At 61.6% G+C, this 23,254-nt stretch overlaps 16 protein-coding genes across 16 annotated transcripts; 8 read left to right on the top strand and 8 right to left on the bottom strand.

Moving 5' to 3' along the window:
- Positions 1-181: 181 nt before the first annotated feature.
- OSTLU_24618 (predicted protein) lies at positions 182-2,516 on the bottom strand (the record flags this gene model as incomplete). The annotated part of the gene is made up of 1 exon (XM_001417844.1): positions 182-2,516. One exon carries the CDS (start codon positions 2,514-2,516, stop codon positions 192-194), a length of 2,325 nt encoding a protein of 774 aa, XP_001417881.1. The 3' UTR covers positions 182-191.
- A 172-nt stretch (positions 2,517-2,688) lies between these two features.
- OSTLU_31927 (predicted protein) lies at positions 2,689-2,889 on the bottom strand (the record flags this gene model as incomplete). The annotated part of the gene is made up of 1 exon (XM_001417843.1): positions 2,689-2,889. One exon carries the CDS (start codon positions 2,887-2,889, stop codon positions 2,689-2,691), a length of 201 nt encoding a protein of 66 aa, XP_001417880.1.
- A 1,049-nt stretch (positions 2,890-3,938) lies between these two features.
- Positions 3,939-5,324, top strand: OSTLU_31926 (MOP(MATE) family transporter: multidrug efflux; the record flags this gene model as incomplete). Its single annotated transcript, XM_001418082.1, has 1 exon — positions 3,939-5,324. The coding sequence occupies one exon, from the start codon at positions 3,939-3,941 to the stop codon at positions 5,322-5,324; it is 1,386 nt and encodes a 461-aa protein (XP_001418119.1).
- Positions 5,325-5,505: 181 nt separating this feature from the next.
- On the top strand, positions 5,506-6,295 carry OSTLU_31925 (predicted protein). Its single transcript, XM_001418081.1, has one exon. It carries the CDS (start codon positions 5,536-5,538, stop codon positions 6,133-6,135), a length of 600 nt encoding a protein of 199 aa, XP_001418118.1. The 5' UTR covers positions 5,506-5,535; the 3' UTR covers positions 6,136-6,295.
- OSTLU_92821 (predicted protein) lies at positions 6,287-7,180 on the bottom strand (the record flags this gene model as incomplete). The annotated part of the gene is made up of 1 exon (XM_001417842.1): positions 6,287-7,180. One exon carries the CDS (start codon positions 7,178-7,180, stop codon positions 6,287-6,289), a length of 894 nt encoding a protein of 297 aa, XP_001417879.1.
- Positions 7,181-7,294: 114 nt separating this feature from the next.
- Positions 7,295-8,854, top strand: OSTLU_15598 (predicted protein; the record flags this gene model as incomplete). The annotated part of the gene is made up of 1 exon (XM_001418080.1): positions 7,295-8,854. One exon carries the CDS (start codon positions 7,295-7,297, stop codon positions 8,852-8,854), a length of 1,560 nt encoding a protein of 519 aa, XP_001418117.1.
- Positions 8,855-8,890: 36 nt separating this feature from the next.
- OSTLU_92819 (predicted protein) lies at positions 8,891-9,721 on the bottom strand (the record flags this gene model as incomplete). The annotated part of the gene is made up of 1 exon (XM_001417841.1): positions 8,891-9,721. One exon carries the CDS (start codon positions 9,719-9,721, stop codon positions 8,891-8,893), a length of 831 nt encoding a protein of 276 aa, XP_001417878.1.
- A 94-nt stretch (positions 9,722-9,815) lies between these two features.
- OSTLU_38527 (predicted protein) lies at positions 9,816-10,502 on the bottom strand (the record flags this gene model as incomplete). The annotated part of the gene is made up of 1 exon (XM_001417840.1): positions 9,816-10,502. The coding sequence occupies one exon, from the start codon at positions 10,500-10,502 to the stop codon at positions 9,816-9,818; it is 687 nt and encodes a 228-aa protein (XP_001417877.1).
- A 762-nt stretch (positions 10,503-11,264) lies between these two features.
- Positions 11,265-12,470, top strand: TufM (Translation elongation factor, mitochondrial; the record flags this gene model as incomplete). Its single annotated transcript, XM_001418079.1, has 1 exon — positions 11,265-12,470. One exon carries the CDS (start codon positions 11,265-11,267, stop codon positions 12,468-12,470), a length of 1,206 nt encoding a protein of 401 aa, XP_001418116.1.
- A 98-nt stretch (positions 12,471-12,568) lies between these two features.
- OSTLU_31919 (predicted protein) lies at positions 12,569-13,003 on the bottom strand (the record flags this gene model as incomplete). The annotated part of the gene is made up of 1 exon (XM_001417839.1): positions 12,569-13,003. One exon carries the CDS (start codon positions 13,001-13,003, stop codon positions 12,569-12,571), a length of 435 nt encoding a protein of 144 aa, XP_001417876.1.
- Positions 13,004-13,712: 709 nt separating this feature from the next.
- On the top strand, positions 13,713-15,002 carry OSTLU_38823 (MFS family transporter: phosphate/sugar; the record flags this gene model as incomplete). Its single annotated transcript, XM_001418078.1, has 1 exon — positions 13,713-15,002. One exon carries the CDS (start codon positions 13,713-13,715, stop codon positions 15,000-15,002), a length of 1,290 nt encoding a protein of 429 aa, XP_001418115.1.
- Positions 15,003-15,397: 395 nt separating this feature from the next.
- On the bottom strand, positions 15,398-16,885 carry OSTLU_45749 (DMT family transporter: UDP-galactose/UDP-glucose). The gene is made up of 2 exons (XM_001417838.1): positions 16,653-16,885; positions 15,398-16,414 (listed from the first exon to the last, which is right to left on the bottom strand). Exons 1-2 carry the CDS (start codon positions 16,853-16,855, stop codon positions 15,415-15,417), a joined length of 1,203 nt encoding a protein of 400 aa, XP_001417875.1. The 5' UTR covers positions 16,856-16,885; the 3' UTR covers positions 15,398-15,414.
- Positions 16,886-17,156: 271 nt separating this feature from the next.
- Positions 17,157-18,560, top strand: OSTLU_15593 (predicted protein; the record flags this gene model as incomplete). Its single annotated transcript, XM_001418077.1, has 1 exon — positions 17,157-18,560. One exon carries the CDS (start codon positions 17,157-17,159, stop codon positions 18,558-18,560), a length of 1,404 nt encoding a protein of 467 aa, XP_001418114.1.
- Positions 18,561-18,649: 89 nt separating this feature from the next.
- Positions 18,650-19,842, bottom strand: OSTLU_49558 (DMT family transporter: UDP-glucuronic acid/UDP-N-acetylgalactosamine). Its single transcript, XM_001417837.1, has one exon. It carries the CDS (start codon positions 19,781-19,783, stop codon positions 18,653-18,655), a length of 1,131 nt encoding a protein of 376 aa, XP_001417874.1. The 5' UTR covers positions 19,784-19,842; the 3' UTR covers positions 18,650-18,652.
- A 477-nt stretch (positions 19,843-20,319) lies between these two features.
- OSTLU_38503 (predicted protein) lies at positions 20,320-21,426 on the top strand (the record flags this gene model as incomplete). Its single annotated transcript, XM_001418076.1, has 1 exon — positions 20,320-21,426. The coding sequence occupies one exon, from the start codon at positions 20,320-20,322 to the stop codon at positions 21,424-21,426; it is 1,107 nt and encodes a 368-aa protein (XP_001418113.1).
- Positions 21,427-21,608: 182 nt separating this feature from the next.
- On the top strand, positions 21,609-23,213 carry OSTLU_87395 (predicted protein; the record flags this gene model as incomplete). The annotated part of the gene is made up of 1 exon (XM_001418075.1): positions 21,609-23,213. One exon carries the CDS (start codon positions 21,609-21,611, stop codon positions 23,211-23,213), a length of 1,605 nt encoding a protein of 534 aa, XP_001418112.1.
- Positions 23,214-23,254: the final 41 nt, after the last annotated feature.

The following is a 23,254-nucleotide window of genomic DNA, read 5'->3' as shown; positions in this document are numbered from 1 at the left end:
TCTCTGGGGCGATGAGCACTGGATAAATGCTCGACGCAAGCGCCGCGCACGTCGCAACCGTCACTAGAACACCTACGACGAGTTTCCCAGACGTCGAGGGCCCCGTCGGTGGCATCACCGCGCGCGCGCGTCCGAGTGAGGGAGGTGTGAGGAATCGTCGAGCTCGCAGTCTCTTCTTACAGTCTTTTGCCCTAGTCATCTAGCAACAATTCGCGAATTAATTTGGCTTTCGCGACGTTTTCTTTGATCGAATCACCCTGCGCTGTGAGTGCCTTTCGAACTTTGCGCTCGTCTTCGCCGCACTCGTCGGTGGGGGTGGACTGACCGACGACGCGCCGCGAGCCGACGTATCCGATGTCGTCGTCGTCTCGTTCCGTCGCCACCGACGCTCGCTCGTTTAGTTCGTCGATGCGCTGTTTCAAGAGCGGCAGATCCGCTTCGTACGCTTCCATTTGTGATCTGAGCAACTTTTCCGCCTTGGAGAGTGGATGAGGAATGGTCTTTTCCTGCTCGGCTAAATCCCGTAGGCGCTCTCGAATACTTTCGTGCGTCGCAGCCGAGTCTTCTATGCGCTCGACGAGCGCGTTGTGGCGTTCGATGGCATCATTGGCGCTTTTCAAAAGAGAGGTAACCTCTTCTTTTTGCCTTTTGATCTCCGCCGTCAATCTAAGCGCTGTCGTGCGAACTTCGTCGTGCACGTCTCTCGCGTAGTCGACGTAAATTTCCTTCAACGCTCTCGCGCACTTTGCGAGCGCCTCATTCGAGCCGGGATCTCCAGTTTTCATCTCGGGCGTCACGCCGCACTCTTTCATGATTTCGTCTACCCCCTTCATCTTATCTTTACGAATACCTTCGGACAGCGCCCGCAGCTCGCTCCTAGAGCCCGCCTCGAGCGTTTGCGGCTGCACGGCGACGGCGGACGTTGCCAGATCGCCTCCGGACTCCGCCATAGCGCTCGCTGGGGGCGGGATGAGCATTCTGTGTGTACCATCGCTCCTAATAGTCACAACGACTCCCTCGGCCAGGGGATCACCGAGCGGTTGCAGACCGACGAGCGGGGCGTCAAAGTCGCACAACGCCGCAACTTGAGGCATCGGCAACGCGCCATAGTCGGCGTGATTTTCATCCACCGCGTCCTCGGCCGCAGTTTCGAGGACGGGAAGCCATGTTAAAACTATGGAGTGCACGATACCGTTGACACACACGAAGACTCTTTCTCGCAAAGCCGGATCCCACGTGACACTGGCAAATTTTACCTTTGCCAAACTTTGTTCGCCCGGCGTTGCGCTCAGACGAACGGTGTCCACCGTGAGTAGTTTGGGGAGATCGGGAGCCGACGGCGACGCATCACTCATCACGAAGGTATATCCGCGGACGTTTCTATGTGGGCCATCACACCAGGACGGCTTCACCTCGCTCGGTAGAATGTGCACGTGCGCGGCGTTTGCGTGGAGCGTCGCCACCGTGCCACCGACGCCGAGATCGAAAAACGCAGGCGACACCGCGAGCGCGAGGGCATCCTCACCCTCGGACGCACCTTGCGTGGAAGAAACAGATCTCGGTAACGGTCCTTGCAAAGCCACAGGTCTTCCCTCGTCCTTGCTCACGTGCGCGGCGAGCATGGGCACACGCGTGTCGTCGAGTTCGGGAAACGTTTCATCGAGCCACGCCGCGGCGGCGGCGTTCTCCGCCGCCAAATGCTTGAGCGTGACTCGCGGATACTTCGCGCCACGCGGGACCACGGGGCACATGGCGTGCAAATCGCCGGTCTTGGCGAGAAAATACACCGTGAAAGCTCCCCAACCGTTCGCAGGCGCGAACGCGAAGTCCACGACGTCTGGCCGCAACGGCGAAGCCTCGGGAAACGACCCGTTCAAATCCAACTTCCAGCACCGTTCCACCACGGGTTTACCCCCAGCGGCGACGTTATCGCAATTAATCAAGCGAAAGACGCCATCCGTGGTCAACATAGCCAGCGTGGCGTCCGCGCTCGGGTGCCACGCGCACCGCACGACGCGCACGTTTGGTACCGCCTCGAATTCCTCCTCGCACACCCCTATCGCCGCGCACGCGCGCGTCTCCACGCCATCATCGAGCTCTTTCGCTTGACGAATCGAGTCGTCATCACCCGTAAACCCCGTGGAGACGCCAGCGCTGAGACAGGCGACGTAACACGCCGCGACGACGCGCGCTCCCGAACCCTCGTCTCGCTCCCCGCTCGCGCACGCGTGTCTCCCGCTCGGACTCACGCTCACGCGCTCGGCGTCGAACGGCTTACCGTACGCGGGGACGTGCTTGACCACGCGCGCGCGCGCGCCGTCGTTCGCGTCGAGATCGACGGCGTAGCGCACGACGTCGCGACTGAGCGTCGATCGAATTTCGCCTCGGTGATTTAAAACGTAAAACGAACCGCGCTCGTCCTCGCACGCGCACGCGAAGCGAGCGTTCACGGGTCTGCTCGACGCGACATCGGTCGGTTTCGACGCGCGCTCGACGTGGTCGAACAGGGCGGACATGGCGCGACCGGCGCGTCGGCGTGTGGCGCCGCGCCGGGCGCCGCGCGGCGGTTGGGCGGCGCCGCCGATCGGGTGCGCGTGATCGAGAAGAGAAGAGAAGAGAACGACGATGGCGATGATGATTTCAAATCCAGCGCGAGGGCGCGTCGCGGTCTTGGCCTCGCGCGCGCGCTCAGCCTTCGATGAACACCGTTCGCGCGCCGAGAAGGTTGATGTCGGATTCGATGCGCGCGAGCTTGAGCTCGTGCGCCTCCTTTCGCGCGCGCCTGTTCGGCGTGTCCACGACGAAGGGAAGTTTCTGATACGAAGAACTGATTTTCGCGTGCTCGGCGCGCAGACCCTCGATCAGCGCTCGACGTTCGTCGTCTCGCATTCTCCCGGCGGCTTCGCGCTCGCGACTATTTTTATCGCGCGTCTCGCGTTCGAGACGTTCCGAGCGCTCTCTCTCGCGATTAAACTCCACCAAATACGCCGGCACTCGACCGTAGTCTTCCTTCGCGAACGCGCCTTCGCTCGATCCCTTTCGCGCGCCGCGCGCCGTCGACGCCTCGCCGCGAATCGCCTCGAGCGCGTTTTCCCGCACCCAATTCCTCGCCTCGCCGTCTCTTCGCGCCGTCCACGTCTCTCCCCGTCCCGGCGTCGCCGCCTTGCGTCTCACTCGCGCCTCCCGCCTCACCGCGTCTTCCTCGCGCGCGATCGCCGCCCCGATCGCCGCCCACGCGCCTTCGTTCTTCTTCAGGTACCCGCGCTCGCGCCCCGCGTCGTCCCGCGCGTTCGCCGCCGTCCCGAACGTCCGTCGTTCCCCCTTTCGCGCGTCCCGCGTCGCGCGCCTTCGCGCCCGCGTTCGCGTCGCGCGCGCCATCGCGTCCTCCACCGCGTCGCGCATCGCTCCGGACTCGCCCGCGTCTCTCGTTGAATCGCTCGTCGTCCTCCGTTCGCCCGCCTTCAATCGCTCAGCCTCGAAATGACGCTTTGCATTCCCGACGACGCGGCGCGCGCGAACCCTCGGGTTTCATAACGACCCGCGCGCGGCCGGTCGCGGTCGTCGTCGGACGCGCGTCGGTCGACGCGATGGCGACGACGGCGGCGACGACGACGCCGGCGACCGCGGCGACCGCGGGCGTCGCGCGCGCGGCGCGGGGACGACGGCGCGCGACGACGGGGACGACGACGACGACGGGGACGGCGACGACGACGAGAGAGACGACGACGCGACGGCGCGGACGCGTCGCGCGCGCGTCGACGCGAGACGCGATCGCGGCGACGGTGAAAACGGGAACGAGATCGGGCGCGGGACGGGCGACGCGCGCGCGCGCGCGCGAGGAGGCGGGGCGACGCGCGCGCGAGCGGACGCGAGCGGCGAGCGCGAACGAGGGGACGGACGGACGGACGCTGAACGCGAGACGAGAGCTGCGAGCGCTGATGGGATTTTGCGCGCCTCTGTTGGCGTCGAATTTGATATCGCCGCTGCTGACGATGACGGACACGGCGTTCGTGGGACGGTGCGCGGGGGAGGCGAGCGCGGTGGCGCTGGCGGCGTTGGGGGTGTCGACGCCGTTGACGGATTATTCGGTGTCGTTGTTCGCGTTCATCACCGCTGGTTTGACGTCCATCGTGAGTCGAGGCGTGGCGAGCGGCGAGGACGAAGATGAGCTGAACGGGAAGGTGTACGGCGCGCTGTTCATCGCCGGCGCGAGCTCGCTCGCCGTGGGCGCGCTGTTGCTCGCTCGCACGGACGCGCTGTTAGATTTACTGAGCGTCACGGGAGAGGTGAAAACGATCGCGGCGGGATACACGCGCATTCGTGGCTTGGCGATGCCCGCGGCGTTCTTGACGGCGTCGGCGTACGCGACTTTGGTGGCGAGAAAAGACACCGTGGGGCCGCTGCTCTGCGTCGCGCTCGCGGCGGTGGTGAATTTCGTGGGTGATTATCTCATGGTGGCGGTGTTTAAAACCGGCGCCGCGGGCGCCGCGTGGGCGACGACGGCGTCATTATACACCGGTTTGATCGCCATCACGGTCTTGCTTCATCGACGCGGACTCTTAAAGTTTCCACCGAGGCAAAATTTTGGCGACGGTTCGCGTTCGTTTCTTCGAGCGATGATTCCCACCAAGGCGCAAATGGCGCCGACTATGGCGTTCTTCGGCCCGATCACGTTTTTGGTCGCAGCGTTGTTGGCTATTTATACCACGCAGATCCTCCAGGCAAACTCGCTCGGTGTCACTGTCTCCGCGGCGCACAGAATCGCGGCGACGCTCTTCTCCTTCACCGTCCTCTGCGGCGATCCTTTGGTGCAAGCCGGGCAAGCGTTCATGCCCGAGCACATAATCACGCCCTCGAAGGCGAACGCACGTAAGATGGCGATGATCCTGTTCCAGTTCGGTCTGTTCACCGCCGCCACCTGTTCCTCCGGTTTCGCCGCGTGCTGTTACCTCTGCGCCGGCGTCTTCACCACCGACGCCGCCGTCATCGCGCAGCTCCATTCCGTCGTTCTCCCCATGTCCGCCGCGGTTTCCGCAAACATCATCTCCAAATCGCTCTACGGCGTCATGGTCGCCGCTCGAGCGCTGAATTTCCTCGCCGGTCTCACCGCCATCGGGTTGCTCGGTTTCGGCGCGGCGATGTCGTATCTCAACACGCACGTCTTCGGCCTCGCCAAGTATTCCTACATCTGGTGGATCACATTCGCGTACTACGGTTTGGCGAGCTTTATATTATTTTGCCGCATCAACGGCATCGCGTTCAAGTCCATCTTGCGCGACGACCGCGTCGACGCCGCGTCGAAGGAGCGCTCGAGCGCGTCGTGAGGCTCGCGCGCGCTCGCGACTCAGGGGGGCCTCGTTTTGGATAATGGTCATAAATGTCCCTGGATGCAATATTCTAGAATTTTAAACGCCATCTAAATGTACGCGCATCCCAAGTCGAGACGTCGACATCGCGCCGGCCCTTACGCGACGCGTCGACGTCGCCCGCGCCACTCTCCGCACCGGACCAATTCCCTAAACCGTACGAAGCACCATGTCTTCCATCGCCACGCTCAGCGCGCGCGCCATCGCGCGCACGACCGCCTTCAAGACGTCCAAGTCGCGCGCGAACGCGCGCCGCCCCGCGAGACACATCGCGCGCGCGTCCGCGGACGTGGACGAAGCGCTCGCCAAGGCGCAGTGCCCGATCGCGGACGTCAAAGACACCATCGGACGCGGTTTCGTCATCGTCGACATTCGCTCGCCCGAGGAGTGGCAAGAGGGGAGCAAGTCGACGTGGAAGAAGATTTGCCTGGCGGTGTTCGACGAAGAGACGGGCGAAGTCGAGATGAACCCGTACTTCATGGGCCAGATCAGAGACGAGTTCCCGAACACGCTGAGCCGAATTTTGTTGGTGTGCGATGACGGCACGGAGCGAAGCGAGATCGCGTGGCGAGGGATCACGAAGGCTGGGTACACCCAGTGCAAGATTATTCAAGGCGGCTCCGAGGCGTACTTCAAGGAATTCCCGCTCACGGCTGCGGATAAGCGCGTTTGGAAGTTGGCGGACCAACCCGGTGAGGATTTGTCCCAGCTTGTGTCGGGGGTGTCCATGAACATGGATCACATTTTCGAGAGCGAACGTCGATTTTAAACGATGATTCAGCCGCCGCGAGCGAAGTGACGCGACGTGCTCCACGCCGACGCTCAAAGTCGCGTGGATGCTAAGCTGCTAACAACATCTTATACGACTACTTACTCTAAATCTACCATGACGATGATGTGTTGTAATTTCTCAGACATTTTCAGACGCTCGCGCGCGCCACGGCGACTTCGCAACGCTCCACCGAGACGTCTTCGCATCGTCGACAGATGATGAATCGATTCTTTTCGGTCAACATATCCTCGACCACGGCTTGACGTTTAATGACGCGCGCGAAAAACGGCCCGACGTGCGTGGGGACGTGCGCGAAGAGCAATTTGTTCCACAAATCGTACGAATCTCCGCCGACGCGCGTCGCCACCTCGGGCAAGCCGTACCCAAACGTCCCGTGCGGGCGCTTCTGCGAACGAACCTCGCGCACTAAGCAGCACGGCGACAATACTAAAATATCCCCGTATTTCGACCACAACTCGATGCTTCTTCGCGACAAATCGCCGCACAGGTGTACGCCGCACACGACGACCCGAGCGCCGCTCGCTCGCGCTCGCGCCATCATCTCGTCCAACGCCTCGTCGTACACGTCCAGCGCGAAGTGGACCACCTGTCTCTCGCTATCCAAATGCGTCAACTTCATTTTACGATCGCTGTCAACCATGATTACCTCACAATTCTTCCCCAACGTTTCCGCGCACACGCTCGACGTCAAACCTTTACCGCTGCACAAGTCAAACACCACGATAGATTTCTCCCCGCGCGCGCTCCCATCCATCGCCACCAGCTCCTCACGAATGAACGCGCACGTCACCATGGCCTCCGCGATCTCTTTTCGCAGCGCGCGCCCCTTGCGCCGCGCCCAGCTCGCGTAGTTTTCGTCGCGCAGCATTTTTCGACACACCTCCGTCTCGGCGAACGCGCGCAGCCGCGCGTTCGTCTTCACCCGCTCGCCGCGCACGAGGTAATCGATCGAGCGCATGCTCGCGTTCGATTCGCATCGTCGCGCCGCGAGCGCGTCGTCGCCGTCGCCGTCGTCGTCCATTCGCGCGTCGCCGTCTGACGCGGGACCGACCGTTGCGTCGCGGCGTCAGACGGCGACTCCGGTCGCGCGCGCGCGACGGCGACGGCGTCGCGCGCGCGCGCGGCGTCACCGACGATGCCCAACGCGGCGTCGACGGCGAACGCGCGCGCGTCGAGCGTCGACGGCGCGCGCGCGAGAGGCGATGACGTCGCGAACGACGCCGCGGACGACGGCGACGACGACGGATGCCTGCGGCGAGGGATGTGGATCTCGAAGCGCAACGACGTGACGAAGTGCTGGAATCGTCGCTTCGCGCGCGTCGTGGGCGATCGATTGGAGTTTCGGAAGGACGCGACGAGCGATAAGGCGAGCTCGTCGGTGGCGCTCGACGACGTGCGCGGGTGCGTCGCGTCGTCGTTGAACATACACGGCGAACGAGGGAAGGCGGGATGTGGGGTGTACATCGAGGTGAAGAATGTGAATGATGGTGTGTTTTTGTGCGCGGAGACGCCCGGGGAGGCGACGGCGTTCGTGGAAGCGTTTCGGGACGCGCGAGCGAACGGGACGAAGCGGGCGAACGCGCGGGCGGAAAAGCCTCGAGACGCGCGCGTGCGAGCGCTGATACCGACGGCGGCATCGCCGGGCGAGGTTAATTCTGGTGCCTATATCGACTCTCCGCAGCACTCGGGGTCGACGATGGACACGCGAGGGAGAATCATCGATACCTTTGGCGCTATGGAAATCGCTCTGCAAGCAAAGGATGAACTTCTGGCGGCCGAGGCCGCGGGGCGGGAATCGCTCGAGAGCGCGCTGCGGTCGGAGACCAAGCTCAGCGCGGAGTTGCAGAAACGCGTGAGTTCGCTGAAGGAGAGATTAGAGAACAGGGAGAAGGAGTTGAAGTTGGTACGAGAGAATTTACAAGTCGAAAAAGCGTACTCGTCCGAGCTCAGGGAGCAGCTCGACGAGGCGCTCGTGCACGCGACTGAGATGGAAGATACAGCGGCGGCGGCGACGATGGAAATCGAGCGTCTAGATAGAGAGCTGGCGGACGCTAGATCAACGCGCGAACGCATGGAAGAGGCCCTGATGAGCGAGGGAGACTACCTGCGCCAACGCGAGGCGGAAGAGTTCCAACGCCAGCGACAGCTAGAGTCGCAGTTGAATGAGGCTAAAAATCGAATAGAAGAGCTGGAGTTAAAGCACGAGGGCGAATTAGCGGACGTTCGTCGTCGCTCATCTCACGCCGTGGCCGTCGCGAGCGCGACAGAGCAAGAGCTTTTGCTCAGTCGAGATCGCTTGCTGAGCGAGCTCGCGAGGATGCGCAGAGAAGGGTACGAAACCGTATTGAACACGAGTCGAGACTCCACCCATCAAACTGGTGCCAGCGCACCATCGACGCCATCGCGAGTGAGAACTGTTTCGATGCCGACGACGCCCTCGAGACTCGGGCAAGTCTCCTCGTCTCCGCGACGAGTGACGTTTAAGGATTCTCAAGCGTCGAGAGTACACCTCGCGCGCGATTCGCCGAGGACGCCACGGTCATACGCGTCGCATCCGGAACCGGATGCCACTCCGGATGGCACGCGTCGCGCGTTATTCGATCGCTCGACGCGGTCACCGGGTAAGCACCTCGACGCGAGCAGAGTGATTGATAGATTAGACTCACCGGGTACGCACGGATGTCGAGTGCAATAACGCGCTCACACTTTCAATATTTACAAGTCGTTTAGTCTACTCTTCCTTGTCCTTGTCCGCCTCGTCCTTGCCGCCCCCGTTGATCAGTTCAAATAGTCCATCGAGCAGCTTCTTCGTCCAAGCGATTTGCAAGACGTTGAAGAAGAGATTGGTCACCAAGAACGCCTTCGTGACGCCTGGGAATTTAGCCGTGCCCGCGGCGAGCACCGCGAACGAATCCTTCCAAAGCGTGATGGAATGTTTCATGAACAAAACGTCACGAACGGCTATAAACATCAGACCGAATATCACCTTCGCGAGTAAATCCATGCCGGAACATCGCTTCGCGAGCTCTGGATAATACTTTCCGAGATCCACCCACACGAGCGGGAGCGAAGACGTCTCCGTGACGCCCATAAAGAACAAGCCGTAATACTGCCCAAATCCAATGTGCAAACCCGCCAAGCACAACGCCGCGGCTAGGGCGTGATGCATCAACATCTCGATCGAGTTCAACTGCGCGTGTCGCAGCGAAATAATGAAGTCCCAGATTTGAAACGCGCAGTTGCACAAAATCATCTTCCGCGAGCTCAACGGAAGGGGTTTGTGCAGCCGCTGATGCGGCGTCTCGTAGCCGACGTTGAGGTCGTACAACCATCCACGGGTGCCGACGTACGCGCAATACGCCAACGGCGCGAAGCACGTGAGCTCAAACGCGAGCAAGAACGGCTCTTTACGCATGAACCTCGGGGCAAACTTGGGACAGAGGAACCGATTCAACGTCACGAAAACGCACGTCAGGGCGACGATGGTGATCGAGATGTATCGCACGTCGTCACTCGTGATCCCCGGAGGGATTTCTTTCGCCGCGCGGGCGAAGAAGGCCATGATTCGTCGACGCGCGGACGTTTGAAGACTCGAGGGGCGAGCACGTCGAAATGGAAGAGGAGTTTCGGTTCGCGTTAAAAACGAACAATTACAGCTAAACCGTCGCAATTTGCGAGCGCATGGACTCGTTGATGAATTTATCGATGTTTTCGTAGCCGATGATGGCTTCCGCACCTTCGGCGAGCTCGTAGGAGTACCCCATCGTCGGATCGTCGTAACTCGAGTGCTCGCGCATGAAGATGCGTCGCTTTACGAGCAGCGCCATTAATGCACGCACATCGCCAAGTTCGGCGTGATTTTCGCTGAGATGCTCACCCGACACCACGCCGAGCTGGGCGAGTTGCTCGAACAGCGTTTCCTCGCGAATGCAACCGTTTGAGATTTGCACGAGCGCGGCGACGACGATGGCGAATCCGCGCGCCGCCGTCGCCGACGGATCGTCCACGAATTTCCTTCGCATCTGCGCCGGAAGAACGCTTCGCAACGCGTAGCACTTCGCCGAAGCCGCTTGCGATTCGTTCACCGTCTTGGCCGGTCTCTTATTCCGACTTTGCGCCCGCGAGAGCTCTATCATTTCAAACCCAAAAATATCCAAAAATTTCTTTTGCGCCAGCGCCACGATGTACGATCCCGCCCCCTTCTTCGTTCCCGCCCCCCCGATCGCGCTCATCGCCTCCCCGATCTTGCTTCGCAGCACCGGCGCGCCTCGATTTTGATGCGACGCGAACAGCACGTACCGCATCACCTCGCTCGTCAACCGTTCCCGTTCCTCCGCGCTCATCGTCTCCGCGTCCTTCCCCGCTCGCGTCAACCGCGCCTCCGCGTTTTCCGCGTACCGTCGCGACAGCGCCGCCGCGTCCTCGTCTCGCACCCCCACGTACTCGCTGTTCCCTCGCTCCAGCGTCTCGTCCCGTCCGTCGTCTTCCGCGCCGTCGTCGTCCGCATCTTTTTTCCCATCGCGCGTCCGCGCGTCCGCCTCGTCTCCGCCTTTCCGCGTCGTCGCCGTCCGCGTCCGCGTCGTCGTCGTCCGCGCGTCTTTTTCGTCGCTCTCGGCGTCGTCTCTTTCGTCGTCGCGGCTTTTTCGTCGTCGCGTCGCGTTCGCCATCGTCGTCGTCCGTCGCGACGCGCGATGCCGCGGATTCGAATCCGCGCCGCGGACCGTCGCGCGCGATCCACACCGCGGACTGTTTACCCACACGATCGGTTGGATGCGCACGTTCGGACATTCGGACACGTCGCACCAAATCCCGTCCCGAGACGCGCACGAGACGCGTCCGCGACGCGCCGACGAAAGCGTCGACGCGAATCGCGCGAACGATGGGAATCGGATGCGCGGCGCGACCGACGCGCGTCACACCGCGACGGCTCGCGCGTCTCGACGATGGCGATGCGACGCGCGATGACGCGCCTCGCGAAGGTGACGGCGACGCGACGCGCGCCGCACGCGACGATGGAAACCTCGGCGGCGGCGATGATGGGGACGACGGGGACGGGGACGGCGACGGCGACGGCGACGGCGCGACGCGCGCTGGGACGAGGCGAGATGCGGCGAACGTACGCGGCGTACGACATCAACACGCGATCGAAGCCGCACCTGAACGTGGGGACGATCGGACACGTCGATCACGGGAAGACGACGCTCACGGCGGCGATCACGAAGGTGATGGCGGAGATCGGAGGCGCGAAGGAGATCGCGTTCGATCAGATCGATAAGGCGCCCGAGGAGAAGGCGAGAGGGATCACGATCTCGACCTCGCACGTGGAGTACGAGACGGCGACGAGGCACTACGCGCACGTGGATTGCCCGGGACACGCGGATTACGTGAAGAATATGATCACCGGGGCGGCGCAGATGGACGGCGGGATTCTCGTCGTGAGCGCGGCGGATGGGCCGATGCCGCAGACGCGGGAACACATTTTGCTCGCCCGACAAGTTGGCGTGCCATCGCTCGTGGTGTTCATGAATAAGGTGGACATGGTGGACGACGAAGAGCTCGTGGAGTTGGTCGAGATGGAGCTTCGCGAATTGTTGAGCTTTTACAAGTTTCCCGGCGACGACATTCCGATCATTAAAGGCTCGGCTTTGCACGCGTTGAAGGGCACGGAGCCCGCGATCGGGAAAGACAAGATCGTTGAATTGATGAAGGCGATCGATGAATACATCCCCGAACCCGCGCGCGCTTTGGACAAGCCGTTCTCGATGCCCGTCGAAGACGTGTTTAGCATTCAAGGCCGCGGCACCGTCGCCACCGGTCGCGTCGAGCAAGGCATCATTCGCACCGGTGACGACGTCGACGTCGTCGGCATCACGCCCACGAAGAAGACCACGGTGACCGGGGTGGAGATGTTCAAGAAGACGCTCAACGAAGGTCAAGCCGGCGACAACTGCGGGTTGTTGCTTCGCGGGTTGAAGCGCGACGAAATTTTGCGCGGGCAAGTCTTGTGCAAGCCCGGGTCGATCAAGCCGCACAGCAAGTTCGAGGCTGAGATTTACGTGCTGAAGAAGGAAGAGGGCGGTCGACACACGCCGTTTTTCTCCAACTATCGCCCGCAATTTTTCATGCGCACGGCTGACATCACCGGCAACATCACCTTGCCCGAGGGCACGGAGATGGTCATGCCGGGCGACAACGTCACCGCCGTCTTCGAGCTCATCCATCCGGTGGCGATGGAGCCCGGTTTGCGCTTCGCCCTTCGCGAGGGCGGTCGCACCGTCGGCGCGGGCGTCGTCGCCAAGGTTTTGGACTAGACGAGACGACGATCGTCGCGCGCTCGAGTAGAAGAGGTCTTTAATTAAAAGCGAGAAGCGCTTCGATTTTCGCGCCTCGGCGTCCGTTCGATCGACGTTTAAAACCACCCGCGCTTTTTATCCTTCTCCGCCTGCGCGTCCATCATCTTTTGCTTCAACGCCTCGCGTCCGCTCGTCGCCTTCCCTCCCTTGCTCGCCGCCTCGCGTCTCGCCCGAAACGCCGCCTTGTTCGCCTTCTTTTGCGCCAGCATCGACGACCCTCCCTGCGCCTTGAATCGATTCTTCCCGACGTTGCACGTCGGGCACCGGTACGAGTTCGGCAACTTCTTAAAGTCCCCCCCCCTGTACACGTACCCGCAGTCGACGCACACGTACGGCGTCGCGTCCACCGCCCCCCCCGCGGCGGCCCTGTTCCCGCCAAAGTTCAGGAACGCCGTCGTCGTCGTCGTCGTCGCGCGCGTCGCCCGCGTCGCCCGCGTCGTCGTCGCGCGTCCGAACGACGTCCTCGCGTCTCGTCGTCGTCCCGCGTTCATCGACGTCGTCGTCGTCGTCGTCATCGCCATCATCATCGTCGTCGTCGTCGCCCGTCGAGTGACGTCGCGAACGCCGATCGCCGCGCGCGACCGACCGCGACGCCGCGTCGTCTCGCGTCGTCTCGCATCGTCGCCTTCGACGCCTGTTCGACCGCATCAAAGATCACGACGCGCGCGCGAAATACATAAAAAAGTATAGGGTTTAGGTGTACTGAAACGCGCGTTCGAACGGCTCGGCGCGCCGGCGGCGGATCGCGCGATCGCGCGATCGACGCGACGCGACGCGAGACGACGGCGCGCGACGTGCGAATCGCGATCGACCCGACTCGCGAGACCGTCGATCGAACGGCGTTCGAACGCGCGACGGCGCACCGGACCGCGGGCGTCAAAACGCGCGACGCGCGCGACGATGATGTCGGCGATGGCGAACGCGACGGCGATGGCGAACGCGACGGCGCGGGCGACGACGACGACGACGAGGCGACGACGAGGGACGCGCGCGCGGGCGATGCGGGCGGAGACGGTGACGATCGCGCGATGTGAGGGGGCGCGCGCCTCGCGCGCGTCGACGGTGGGCGCGAAAAGCGCGCGAGAGACGCGATCGGCGATCGGCTTAGGGCAAAAGCGCGCGGCGCGCGCGGCGAGACGCGCGGGGGGCGGGGCGATCGAGATCAACCCGAACGATCCGCCGGAGGAAGAGGTGTTCGATATGACCGAGGGAGGGCAAAAGAAGCGATGGGGGATGGTGTTCGCGCTGTTCATCGCGTTCGTGCTGTGTAACTTGGACAAGGTGAACATGTCGGTGGCCATCGTGCCGATGGCGGAGTCGTTCGGGTGGACGGCGACGCAAAAGGGCTTGGTCGCGTCCGCGTTCTTCTGGGGTTATTCGTTCACGCAGATCCCGGGTGGGTGGTTGGCGAGTAAGTACGGCGGTAAAGCCGTCTTGTTCTGGGGCGTCATGCTCTGGTCGTTCGGTACGCTCATCGCGCCGTGGTGCGCGGCGCTCGGCATGCCGGCGCTGCTCGCGTCGAGATTCTTGGTCGGTCTCGGCGAAGGCGTCGCGCCGTCCGCGGCGACCGGCGTGTTGGCGAAGGGCGTTCCGCCGAGCCAGCGATCGAAGGCCGTGACCTCCGCCTTCGGCGGTCTCGACGTCGGCTCGTTGTTGGGTTTGCTCATCGCGCCGCCGATCATCTTCCACCTCGGCGGCTGGGCCGCCGTCTTTTACTTGTTCGGCGCCCTCGGCTTCTTCTGGGGCGCGTGGTGGTTCATCTCCTACATGCGCGATTCCTCCACGGACATGAAGGAAGTCGAAACCACCGGCGCTAAGAAGGGTCTCTCCATCCCGTGGGCCGCCTTTGTGCGCAACCCGCAGTTTTGGGCGCTCACCGTCGCGCACTTTACGTGGAACTACTTTTCCTACGGCTTGCTCGCGTGGTTGCCGTCCTTCTTGGCGAGCGCCATGGGCGTGACTTTGTCCAAGTCGTCTTTCCTCTCCATTCTTCCTTACTTGTCCACCGTCATCGTGACCGCGCTCATCGCCCCACTCGCCGGTGAACTCGAGGCGAAGAAGAAGCTCACGCGAACGCAAATTCGCAAGGGCTCGCAGACGCTCTGCTTTGGCGTCGGCGCCGTGACGCTCACGATGATTGGCTTGATCGTGAACGCCACCCCGGTGGCCGCGGTGACGAACCAAACCATCGGCATGGTTGTCGGTCTCCTGTCCGTCACCTTCGGCTTCGCCGCGTTCATCCGCACTGGTTTGTTCTGCGGTCACCAAGACCTTTCGCCGAAGTACGCGTCCATCATGTTGGGCGTCACCAACACGGCGGCGGCCATCGCGTCGACTCTTTCCACCTTCTTCACCGGTCTTTTCCTTTCCATGACCGGCGGCAACTGGGCGTACTCCTTGTTCTTCCCGATCGCTGCCCTTCAATTGGTTTCCGTGTTCGTCTTCCTCATCTGGAAGTCCGACCCGGTTGACTTCGACGCCGTCGCCTAAGTCAAGCCGGCGCAAGTTTTGGCCTAAACATACGCGTCGAGGACGTTCGATCTTCCGCCGAGCGTTTGTGGCTCGCACTTCCCTAGCGAGAAGTGACGGCGCGGGCATCGTAATGATGCGCCGCGTTGCGTTGATTAATTGCACACATAGAATTCTGCAATCAATATTTACTTCAAGAAACCTCGACGAAAAAGCGAACGCGAACGAACCGAAAACTGTGTTTGTGATGCATCATAATTAAATCGATTGACGAACGATGACTCGAAAGCGCTTGCTCGATCGGACGAGAAAGCGGACGACCCAATCCATCGTTTGCCCTAATAAACTTCGTGCTAAACGAAGTGGTCGATAAATTTCAATTGTCCCTTCGAAAAAAAAACGCACTCCTTCTCGGCGAGAAAGACGGGCGGAATTATTCCGCAGCCTTGGCGGCAGCCTTGGCGGCGTTCTTTTGTTGCTTGAGGTAGAAGGTGTAGACCGTGGAGACGACGACGGCGGCGAAACCAGCGATGTACTTCCAGTTGAGTTCCTTCGGGAAGAGGGCGAAGGAGATCACGATGGAGAGCACCTTGCGGAGCGACTTCACGATTTCAGCCTCGGTGGCACCGAAGTACTTGATGAGGGAGAGGATGAAAGACACGGAAGAGTAGCCCATGACGGAGAAGGCCATGATCATCGGCACCACTTGCGGGTTCGCTTGAGAGAAAGCGAGCGCCGGAGCGAGGCCACCGGACGCGATGAGCGGGACGAGACCGTACGCGGTACCGATCAAGGACGCGTAGCAGAGCACTTCCTGCGTCGTCGACGGGGTTTCGCAACGGAAGAAGTTCTTCTCCTCGAAGTTAGCGCAGATCGCATCGACGCACAAGGCGGCGGCGATGAGCGCAACACCGATCGGCGCGAACGCCGGGGAGGACGCGACGTCACCGAGGGTGAAGAGGACGATGCCCGCGACGAGAATCGCCGCCGACAACCACTCCTTCCAGTTGTACTTCTTGCCGACGATCAAGACGGAGAAGGCCATGACGGGGATGATCTTCGCGGACTTGAACACGATGCGGGTGGCGTAGTTCAAGTAGGACAACGCGTAGTTGGTCAAAGCCATACCACCGTAGGTGTACACGGAAAGAATACCGTAGTTCTTCCAAGAACCCTTACGGGAGTCTTTGGTGAGCTTCATCTCGAGCGCGCCGCACAAAAAGTACGTAAACGTCGTCAAAACCGTCATCCACGCCGAGAACTTGAAGCCCGGAATGCGGAACACGCCCTCTTGAAGCGCGGCGAAACCGAGCGCGGAACCGAGGGAACCGGCGGCGAGAATCGCGAAAGAGATCCCTTCGCCCTCCGGCAAGGTCAACCCGAACACCTTCTTCGGTTCGCCCGGCGCGGCTTTCGCCACACCACCGGCGCGACTGCGACGTTCCGAAAACGCGCCTCCTCGTCAGTCTTCATCCCCTTTCCTTCGCACCCTCCGGCACCGCGTCTCTCCCGCACCGCGTCTCGCCCTCGCGCCCTCTCTCTCTCTCGCGTCGACGGCAAACCCTCTCTCTCTCTCGCGCGCGTTCACTCATCCCCCCCCCCCCGCGTTCGCCCGTCGCCGTTTTCGTCGCGTCCGACCCCTCTCGCGCGCATCGCTTCGTTTTCACGCACGTCACCACCCGTCGTCGCTCCGCGCGCGTCGCCATCGCGCGCTGTTCGAGCGCCACCGCGCCGCCGCCGACGATCGCCGATCGTCGTCCGCCCAGCGTCGGCGCCGACGTCGACGCCCGCACGCTCGGCGCGCGTCGTTGGCGCGCGTGGGTTTGCGCGCGTGCGTTCGGCGCGATCGCCACCGTCGTCGCGCGCGAGATCATTCTGCGTCGTTCGTCGCGTCGGTTCGCGCGTCGCGGATTGCGTCGCGGCGGAGGCGGCGCGTCGGCGCGCGCGTGTGGTCCGTGTGTCAGACGCATGCGTCGCGTCTCGGACGCACGCGTCGCGTCGCCTCTTTGGGTCCGTGTGATATCTCATGCGTGGCGTCGCCTCTTTGCGTCCGTGTGTCAGAAAAGAGACGCAGACGGCGACGCGACGCGACGCGACGCGACGCGCGTCGACGCGCGCGCGAGCGCGCGACGCGCGCGCGCGCGGGCCCGTTTCCGACGCGTTTCCGACGGCGCGATGGCGACGCGAAGCGGCGACGCGTCACCGGGACGACGCGAACGCGAGATCAAAATCACGCTGAAACGCGCGACGCCGGACGCGCGAGGCGAAAACGCGGACGTCACGGTGCGCGTGCGGAGCCTGGACGTGGACGTGGGGACGCTGAAGCGACGATTCGTGGTGAACGCGGTGTGGGACGCGCCGAACGCGGAGTCGGTGGTGCTGATTTACGGGGGGAAGGTTTTGCGAGACGACGAGACGCTGCGAGACGCGTTCGCGCGGGGACGAGAGAGCGTCGCGGCGTACGGAGAGACGGCGGGGGAGGGGGACGGGCGAACGGAAATGGCGACGGTAGACGAGTCGGGGACGGAGGGAGAGGCGCGCGCGGCGGAGGAGTACGTGGTGCACATCGTGGTGCGAAGCGCGCGGGAGACGTCGGCGGAGGATTCGCGGGCGACGACGACGACGACGGCGGAGGGCGCGGTGAACGCGCGCGGCGGCGAGGGCGACGCGCGCGAAGAGGGCGGTCACGAGACTGCGGTGCCGGCGAGCGAGGCGCGGGAGACGACGGCGACGCGGGGCGACGCGCGAGACGCGGGCGCGTCCGATCCGGGAACGCCCGCGATGTTTCGGGGAGACGTTTCGGCGAACGCGTTCGCATCACCGGTGTCGATGTTTCGCGAAGACGCACCGCGCGCGTCGCCGAGTGCCCTGGAGCACGCGACGTCGCCTTTGATGAACGCGACGTATCAAGCCGCGTACTACGCCGCGTTCGCGGCTTTATCGCCGTCGTCCACGCCGCCGGGTCCACCACCGCTCGTGGGAGTGGGCAACTTTTTACGCGTCGATGCGGCTTCGAGCGGCGAACATGCTGCGAACGAGCGCACCGGAGTAGACGACGCGCAGCAGCGACAACGCATGGAGAACGGGCTGCCGCCAGAGCTAAACATTCCCCCGGGCGCGCGCGTGCGAGTGATTCACATTCGCATCGACTTGAAACTCATCCTAAAGCTCGCCATGATGGTTTTCTTTATGTCGCAGGATGCGAGCGCGGCAAAGACGGCCATGTACGTTGGCGTCGCGATCTTAGTGTACCTGCAGCAAACCGGCGCCCTGGCGCCGGTCGCGCGGTGGATCACCGGCAACGATAACATCGGTAGAAACGGATTAGAGCGACAAAATGCGAGACGAAACGGCGGCGAGGGAAGAAACGCCGACGGTGCAGCGAACGAAGATCAACCGATCGTCGCCCCTTTCAGGGCGACGCACGCGGCGGGGCACACGACGATGCCGACATCGTACATAGGCGAGATCAAAATTTTCGTGTATAGCTTGTTTGCGTCCATCTTCCCATCGTGGTTGCCCCCTCGGTTGCACGAGGCACGCGACGCGCGAGCGGCCGTGCGCGAGCACCAAGATTGATGAACTTACGAAACGATTCTTTCAAACACCGAGCATGTAACAGTAAAACAATGTGCCAACGAATGTATTAAATCGCTTATTCTAGAAACCCGTCAATGCGCGTGCTGGTGCGAGTTTTTCAGCGCCATGCGCCCGTTCGTCGGAACCACCGGTCTTTCGTTCGCGACCGCACCCTCCGACCGTGCCGATGACTCGAGCGTGAGCTGGCTATCTTCGCGGTGAATTACGCAGGCGTTGAGCGTCGCCGGCGCGATAGCACGCGGACTCGAGCGCTTCGCCCCGGTGTACTTTTCGTACGCATACCAAGCCACGCCCGCTGAGTTCAAAATTATACCAGCCACGTTTGTCGCGCTCGCCCGCACGTGAAACGCAAACAAACCGAAGACGCCTTGAACTATGCCTTTCGTCCGTCCCACCACCGACGTCGTCAGCGCCTCGTTCAGCTGCGTGCACAGGTACGTCGCGTAGTTCAATATGAACGCGCTCGAGCACGAGCACAAAAAAGCAATCAAAAACCCAAAGTGGCCGAGGTAGGGATAATCCAATAACCCGCGGTGCTCGCCGAACACGAAACAAATCGCCAAGCTCAACGGCGCGCTCCACAACGAGTTGTACAACAACAATGTGAACGAATCCAACTGCAATTCGTCCCCAATCTTACCAACCAACACAACATACATCGCCGTGCACAGCGCACTGCACAGCGCAACTAGGTACCCTAGGAAATTAAACTCCAAATCTCCCGTACCGGCGCACACTCCCCCGAGCGTGGTCAACCACACCGCCGCCTGCACGCGCGCCGGCGCCACTTTCCCCATCATCACCCAATCGATCGCCATCACGAACGGCGTCGTCGCCGACTTCAACACCCCGTACATCGGGATGTTTATCATCGACAGCGCCTTCATGTCGAGCACGAGTTTCATTTGAAACACCGCGCTCACCACGCCGACGCGCTTGAACGCCTTCGCGTTAAAGTTCCCGCGAAACCCTTTCCCCCCCCGCGGCGAGATCGCGCCCACGTGCTCCAGCGCGACGATGGCAAACACCGTGAATATCGTCTGCGCCGTGACGAGCGTCGCCGGGAACTTAAACTTCCACGTCGCGAAGATGGACTTGTTGAGAAACACCGTCGCGATGGACGTCGAACCGTAAAACAAAGACGCGGACGCGCCCTTACGACGCCTGCGCGCGTCGCTGTCGCGATGCGTCGGAAGCCCCATCGCGGGCGCCTCTTCGATCGCGCGCTGGCGTCGCGCAGACCGCTCCGTCGCCGCCCGCGCGCCTCGGAATGCCTCCGCGAGATTTGGATAGCGCGCGCTCGACACACTCCGACGCCCCGCGCGCGCGCGCATCGCCCATGCTCGCGCGCGCGATCGCTCGTAAACGCCACGCGGCGTCGCGCGCGGCGTCGTCCTGGCGCGCGCGCGACGTCGCGGCGACGGGATCGCTCGAAAGCGTCCCGCGGTCGGACGCGTCGAGGTCGACGGAGGAAGTTTCGTCGCCGCGCGCGCGCGCGTCGAGCGATCGCGCGACGCGAGCGGACGTTCCGCGGTGGTATTCGACGTCCTCGCGCACGCCCGAGGACGTGCACATCGCGCACACGCGCACGCACGTCACGAAACACCTGTGGAGGGAGAGACTGCGCAAGGCGGAGAGCGGCAAGGCGGCGACGAAGCTGAGCGAAAAGCTTCTGCCGCGCGAACCGAGGACGCACAGCGCCGTGTACGTGTGGCAGAGCGATGAAGAAATGCGGGAAATGTATAAATCGCACGGCAGTGGGGCGGTGCGGATGGGGAGGATATTGGAAGATTTGGACTCGCTCGCGGGAAACATCGCGTTTTTTCACGCAGACGACGACGACGATACGACAAAGACGCCGCAGTTGGTGACGGCGAGCGTCGATAGAGTGCGACTGAATCGACCTTTGTCGCTAGATAAGGATGTGGTATTGCGGGGGGAGGTGGCGTTCGTGGGGACGTCGAGTATGGTGATTCGTATGGAGGCGGACGACGACGGCGCCGTCGAGGATGCGACGGTGGACGACGACCGCACGGAACCGGCATTGGCGGCAGATTTTACCTTCGTGGCGAGAGATCCGGAGACAAACAAATCATGGCCGGTAAACCCGTTGGTTTGCGTGTCGAGGCGACACAAAGAACGAGCGCAAGAGATTCAAGCGTCGATTTTGCGCAAGCGTTTGAGATCGAAAAAGGGCGACGCCGTGTTGAACGAGACGCTCATAAAACATCGAACGGAGTGGGTGCGCTCGATTCGTGAACGCGCATGCTTGAACCAAGAGATGCCAGCGTTGACTGCCGGTTATAATGAAGTCATGACGACGCAGACAATGGCGGAAAATATGTTTGTCGCGCAGCCGCAGCAAAGAAACCTCTCTGGCAGAGTCTTTGGCGGGTTCCTACTTCGCCGAGCGTACGAGCTCGCGTTCGCGAACTGTCAGCTCTTCTCCGGTGGGCACCCGATGTTCGTTGAGATGAGCGATATCGATTTCACGCTTCCCGTGAACATCGGTGATCTCGTTCGTTTCAAATGCAAAGTATTGCACACGGTGAATGCGGAGGAAGCGCGATGCGGCAAGCCGAGCGTCTACCTCGAAGTTCGCGCCATCGTTACCAACCCTCATAAAGTCACCTCTGCGGTGGCTAATAAATTCTTCTTCAAGTTCAACGTCGCCGAATTCGCCGAGGCGGACGGCACGACCACGGGCGAGCCCGTTCGCCTTCGCCGTGTGCTTCCCGAATCGAACGACGAGGCGTTGTTGATTTGGGACAAGTGCATCCGACGCACTCTGTGCGATGACAACGACTTTGACGTGCGCAACAACTTGAGCATGATGACGACGTAGGGTCTTGTTCTATTTTTTTAGTTAGTTTATCTTTCTGTTGTAAACTCTCAATATCTCTTGAAACTCCGCCGTCTTGAAGACGAACCGTCTCGTCGCGCCGACGTTGCTTCCTCGGACAATCAAACGCCTTTGCTGACGCGACTGCTCGTGCTCACGAGGCGTCACATCAGCGCGCGATATTCATGGTGGTTCGTCGAACGAGCACTGGCGCGACATCGCTTCCCGGCGACTATCCCGACGATGGTCGCTGCGCCAACGCCCTTCGACGCCTTGACATGTACGCCCACGCGCCGCCTGAAATCTCAGGCTTCACCGAGCGCACGGTTGGAGGTGGTTTATTCACAATCGTCGTCTCGTTGATCTTCATCGCGCTGTTTACGATGCAAGTCAGTGCGCTGTTCGCGGCGACGTACGTCACGGACATCGTCGTCGATCACACCGCGGACGCCAAGCTACGAGTGAACGTTCGCGTGGATTTCCCATTCGTCGAATGCGAGTTCCTTCATCTGGACGTGGTCGACGCCATCGGCTCGCGAAAGACGAACATAAGCGGTGAAAACGTCTACAAACATCCGTTGAGCGGGCCTATGAAGTACATGAACATTCAACACGCGGCGCCGGTGAACGCCGAGACGCTGGACGACGCGTTCGAGTACGGCACTACGACCGACTACGACCACTACGGCAACAAAAGAATCGCATTCGACATCGCGGGGTTAGACATGTTCGAGCACATGGTTCGCGTTCATCATGGATTACTCCTCGTGAACTTTCACGCGCCGTGGTGTTTGCACTGTCGGAATTTCGCGCCGATCTGGGAGCACGCGGCTGAGATGGTGCGTCTCGAGTTGCGTCGCACCGGACGCTCCCGACTTTCGCTCGGCATGGCCTCCGTGGACTGCTCGACGGAAAAGAACGACGAGTTGTGCTCGAAATTGCACGTGCAAGCGTACCCATCCGTGCGCGTCTATCGCGCCGGGTCTTTGCATCCTTCGAAAGAAAATCAAACGTCGATTGCAGAGTTACACCGCGAGGCTGAGAACATTCAATTCGAGGTGTATCACGGCAAGCGCAGCGCTGAAGCGATCGCGGCTTTCGCAGATTCTCTGCTGAAAGAAATCGAAGCCGCGACAGAGGACGGCAACGACGAGGCATCGCCAAAGAAACGAGGCACGGTTTTTGGACACGATGCCGATGGTGACGGTCGGCACGATTCCGTCGTGAGAACGCCTGGTTGCTCCGTGAATGGTCAATTCAACGTCAATCGAGTGCCGGGAGCGTTTTATTTTGTGCCTCGATCGCGATCGCACTCGCTCGCGGACGTGGACATGACGCACGTCGTTCGACACTTATCATTCGGCGAGCACGTTCCAGGTAAACCCAGTTTCATTCCACGACATTTGCGCAAAGCTTGGAGCCTCATTCCAGTGGACATGGGAGGGAGATTCGCAAAGAAAGACAACGGCGGCGGCGGCGCCCAGTTTGACGCGCGTGAAAATCGAAGAACGGCTTTTGAACACTACATGAAGGTGATTCCACGCACGTTTGCGCCGATTGACGGGGCACCGATTCAGATTTACGAGTACACATTTTCGAGCAACCATTTCGACGTGCACGGAAGCGCTGAAGAACGCGAGATGATATATTACGATCGCGTGGAAGAGCATGCGATGGATGATGAATTTCGCCGCCCTCGCGGTCCCGTGGTGAAGTTTTCGTACGACTTGTCGCCAATGCAGGTAAAAAACTCAACTCGAAAATTACAAAACACTAACCACGTTCGCTAATAGGTCATTACACGGGAGACGCGCAAACCACTCCTCGAATG

This window comes from Ostreococcus lucimarinus, chromosome 5 (genome assembly GCF_000092065.1).
Source record: "Ostreococcus lucimarinus CCE9901 chromosome 5, complete sequence".
Classification (NCBI taxonomy): Eukaryota; Viridiplantae; Chlorophyta; class Mamiellophyceae; order Mamiellales; family Bathycoccaceae; genus Ostreococcus; species Ostreococcus sp. 'lucimarinus'.
The sequence above is the reverse complement of the archived record's forward strand: the minus strand, read 5'-3'. Positions and strand labels throughout refer to the sequence as shown.

What these genes read in the sequence shown, in the direction of transcription:
- OSTLU_31925 (XM_001418081.1), top strand. Translation starts at nt 5,536, where the DNA reads ATGTCTTCCATCGCCACGCTCAGCGCGCGCGCCATCGCGCGCACGACC.
- OSTLU_45749 (XM_001417838.1), bottom strand. Translation starts at nt 16,855, where the DNA reads ATGATCTCGCGCGCGACGACGGTGGCGATCGCGCCGAACGCACGCGCG. An exon ending in GAGCGACGACGGGTGGTGAC is followed by an intron (nt 16,415 to 16,652) that starts GTGCGTGAAAAC and finishes GGAACGTCGCAG; the next exon opens with TCGCGCCGGTGGTGTGGCGA.
- OSTLU_49558 (XM_001417837.1), bottom strand. Translation starts at nt 19,783, where the DNA reads ATGGGGCTTCCGACGCATCGCGACAGCGACGCGCGCAGGCGTCGTAAG.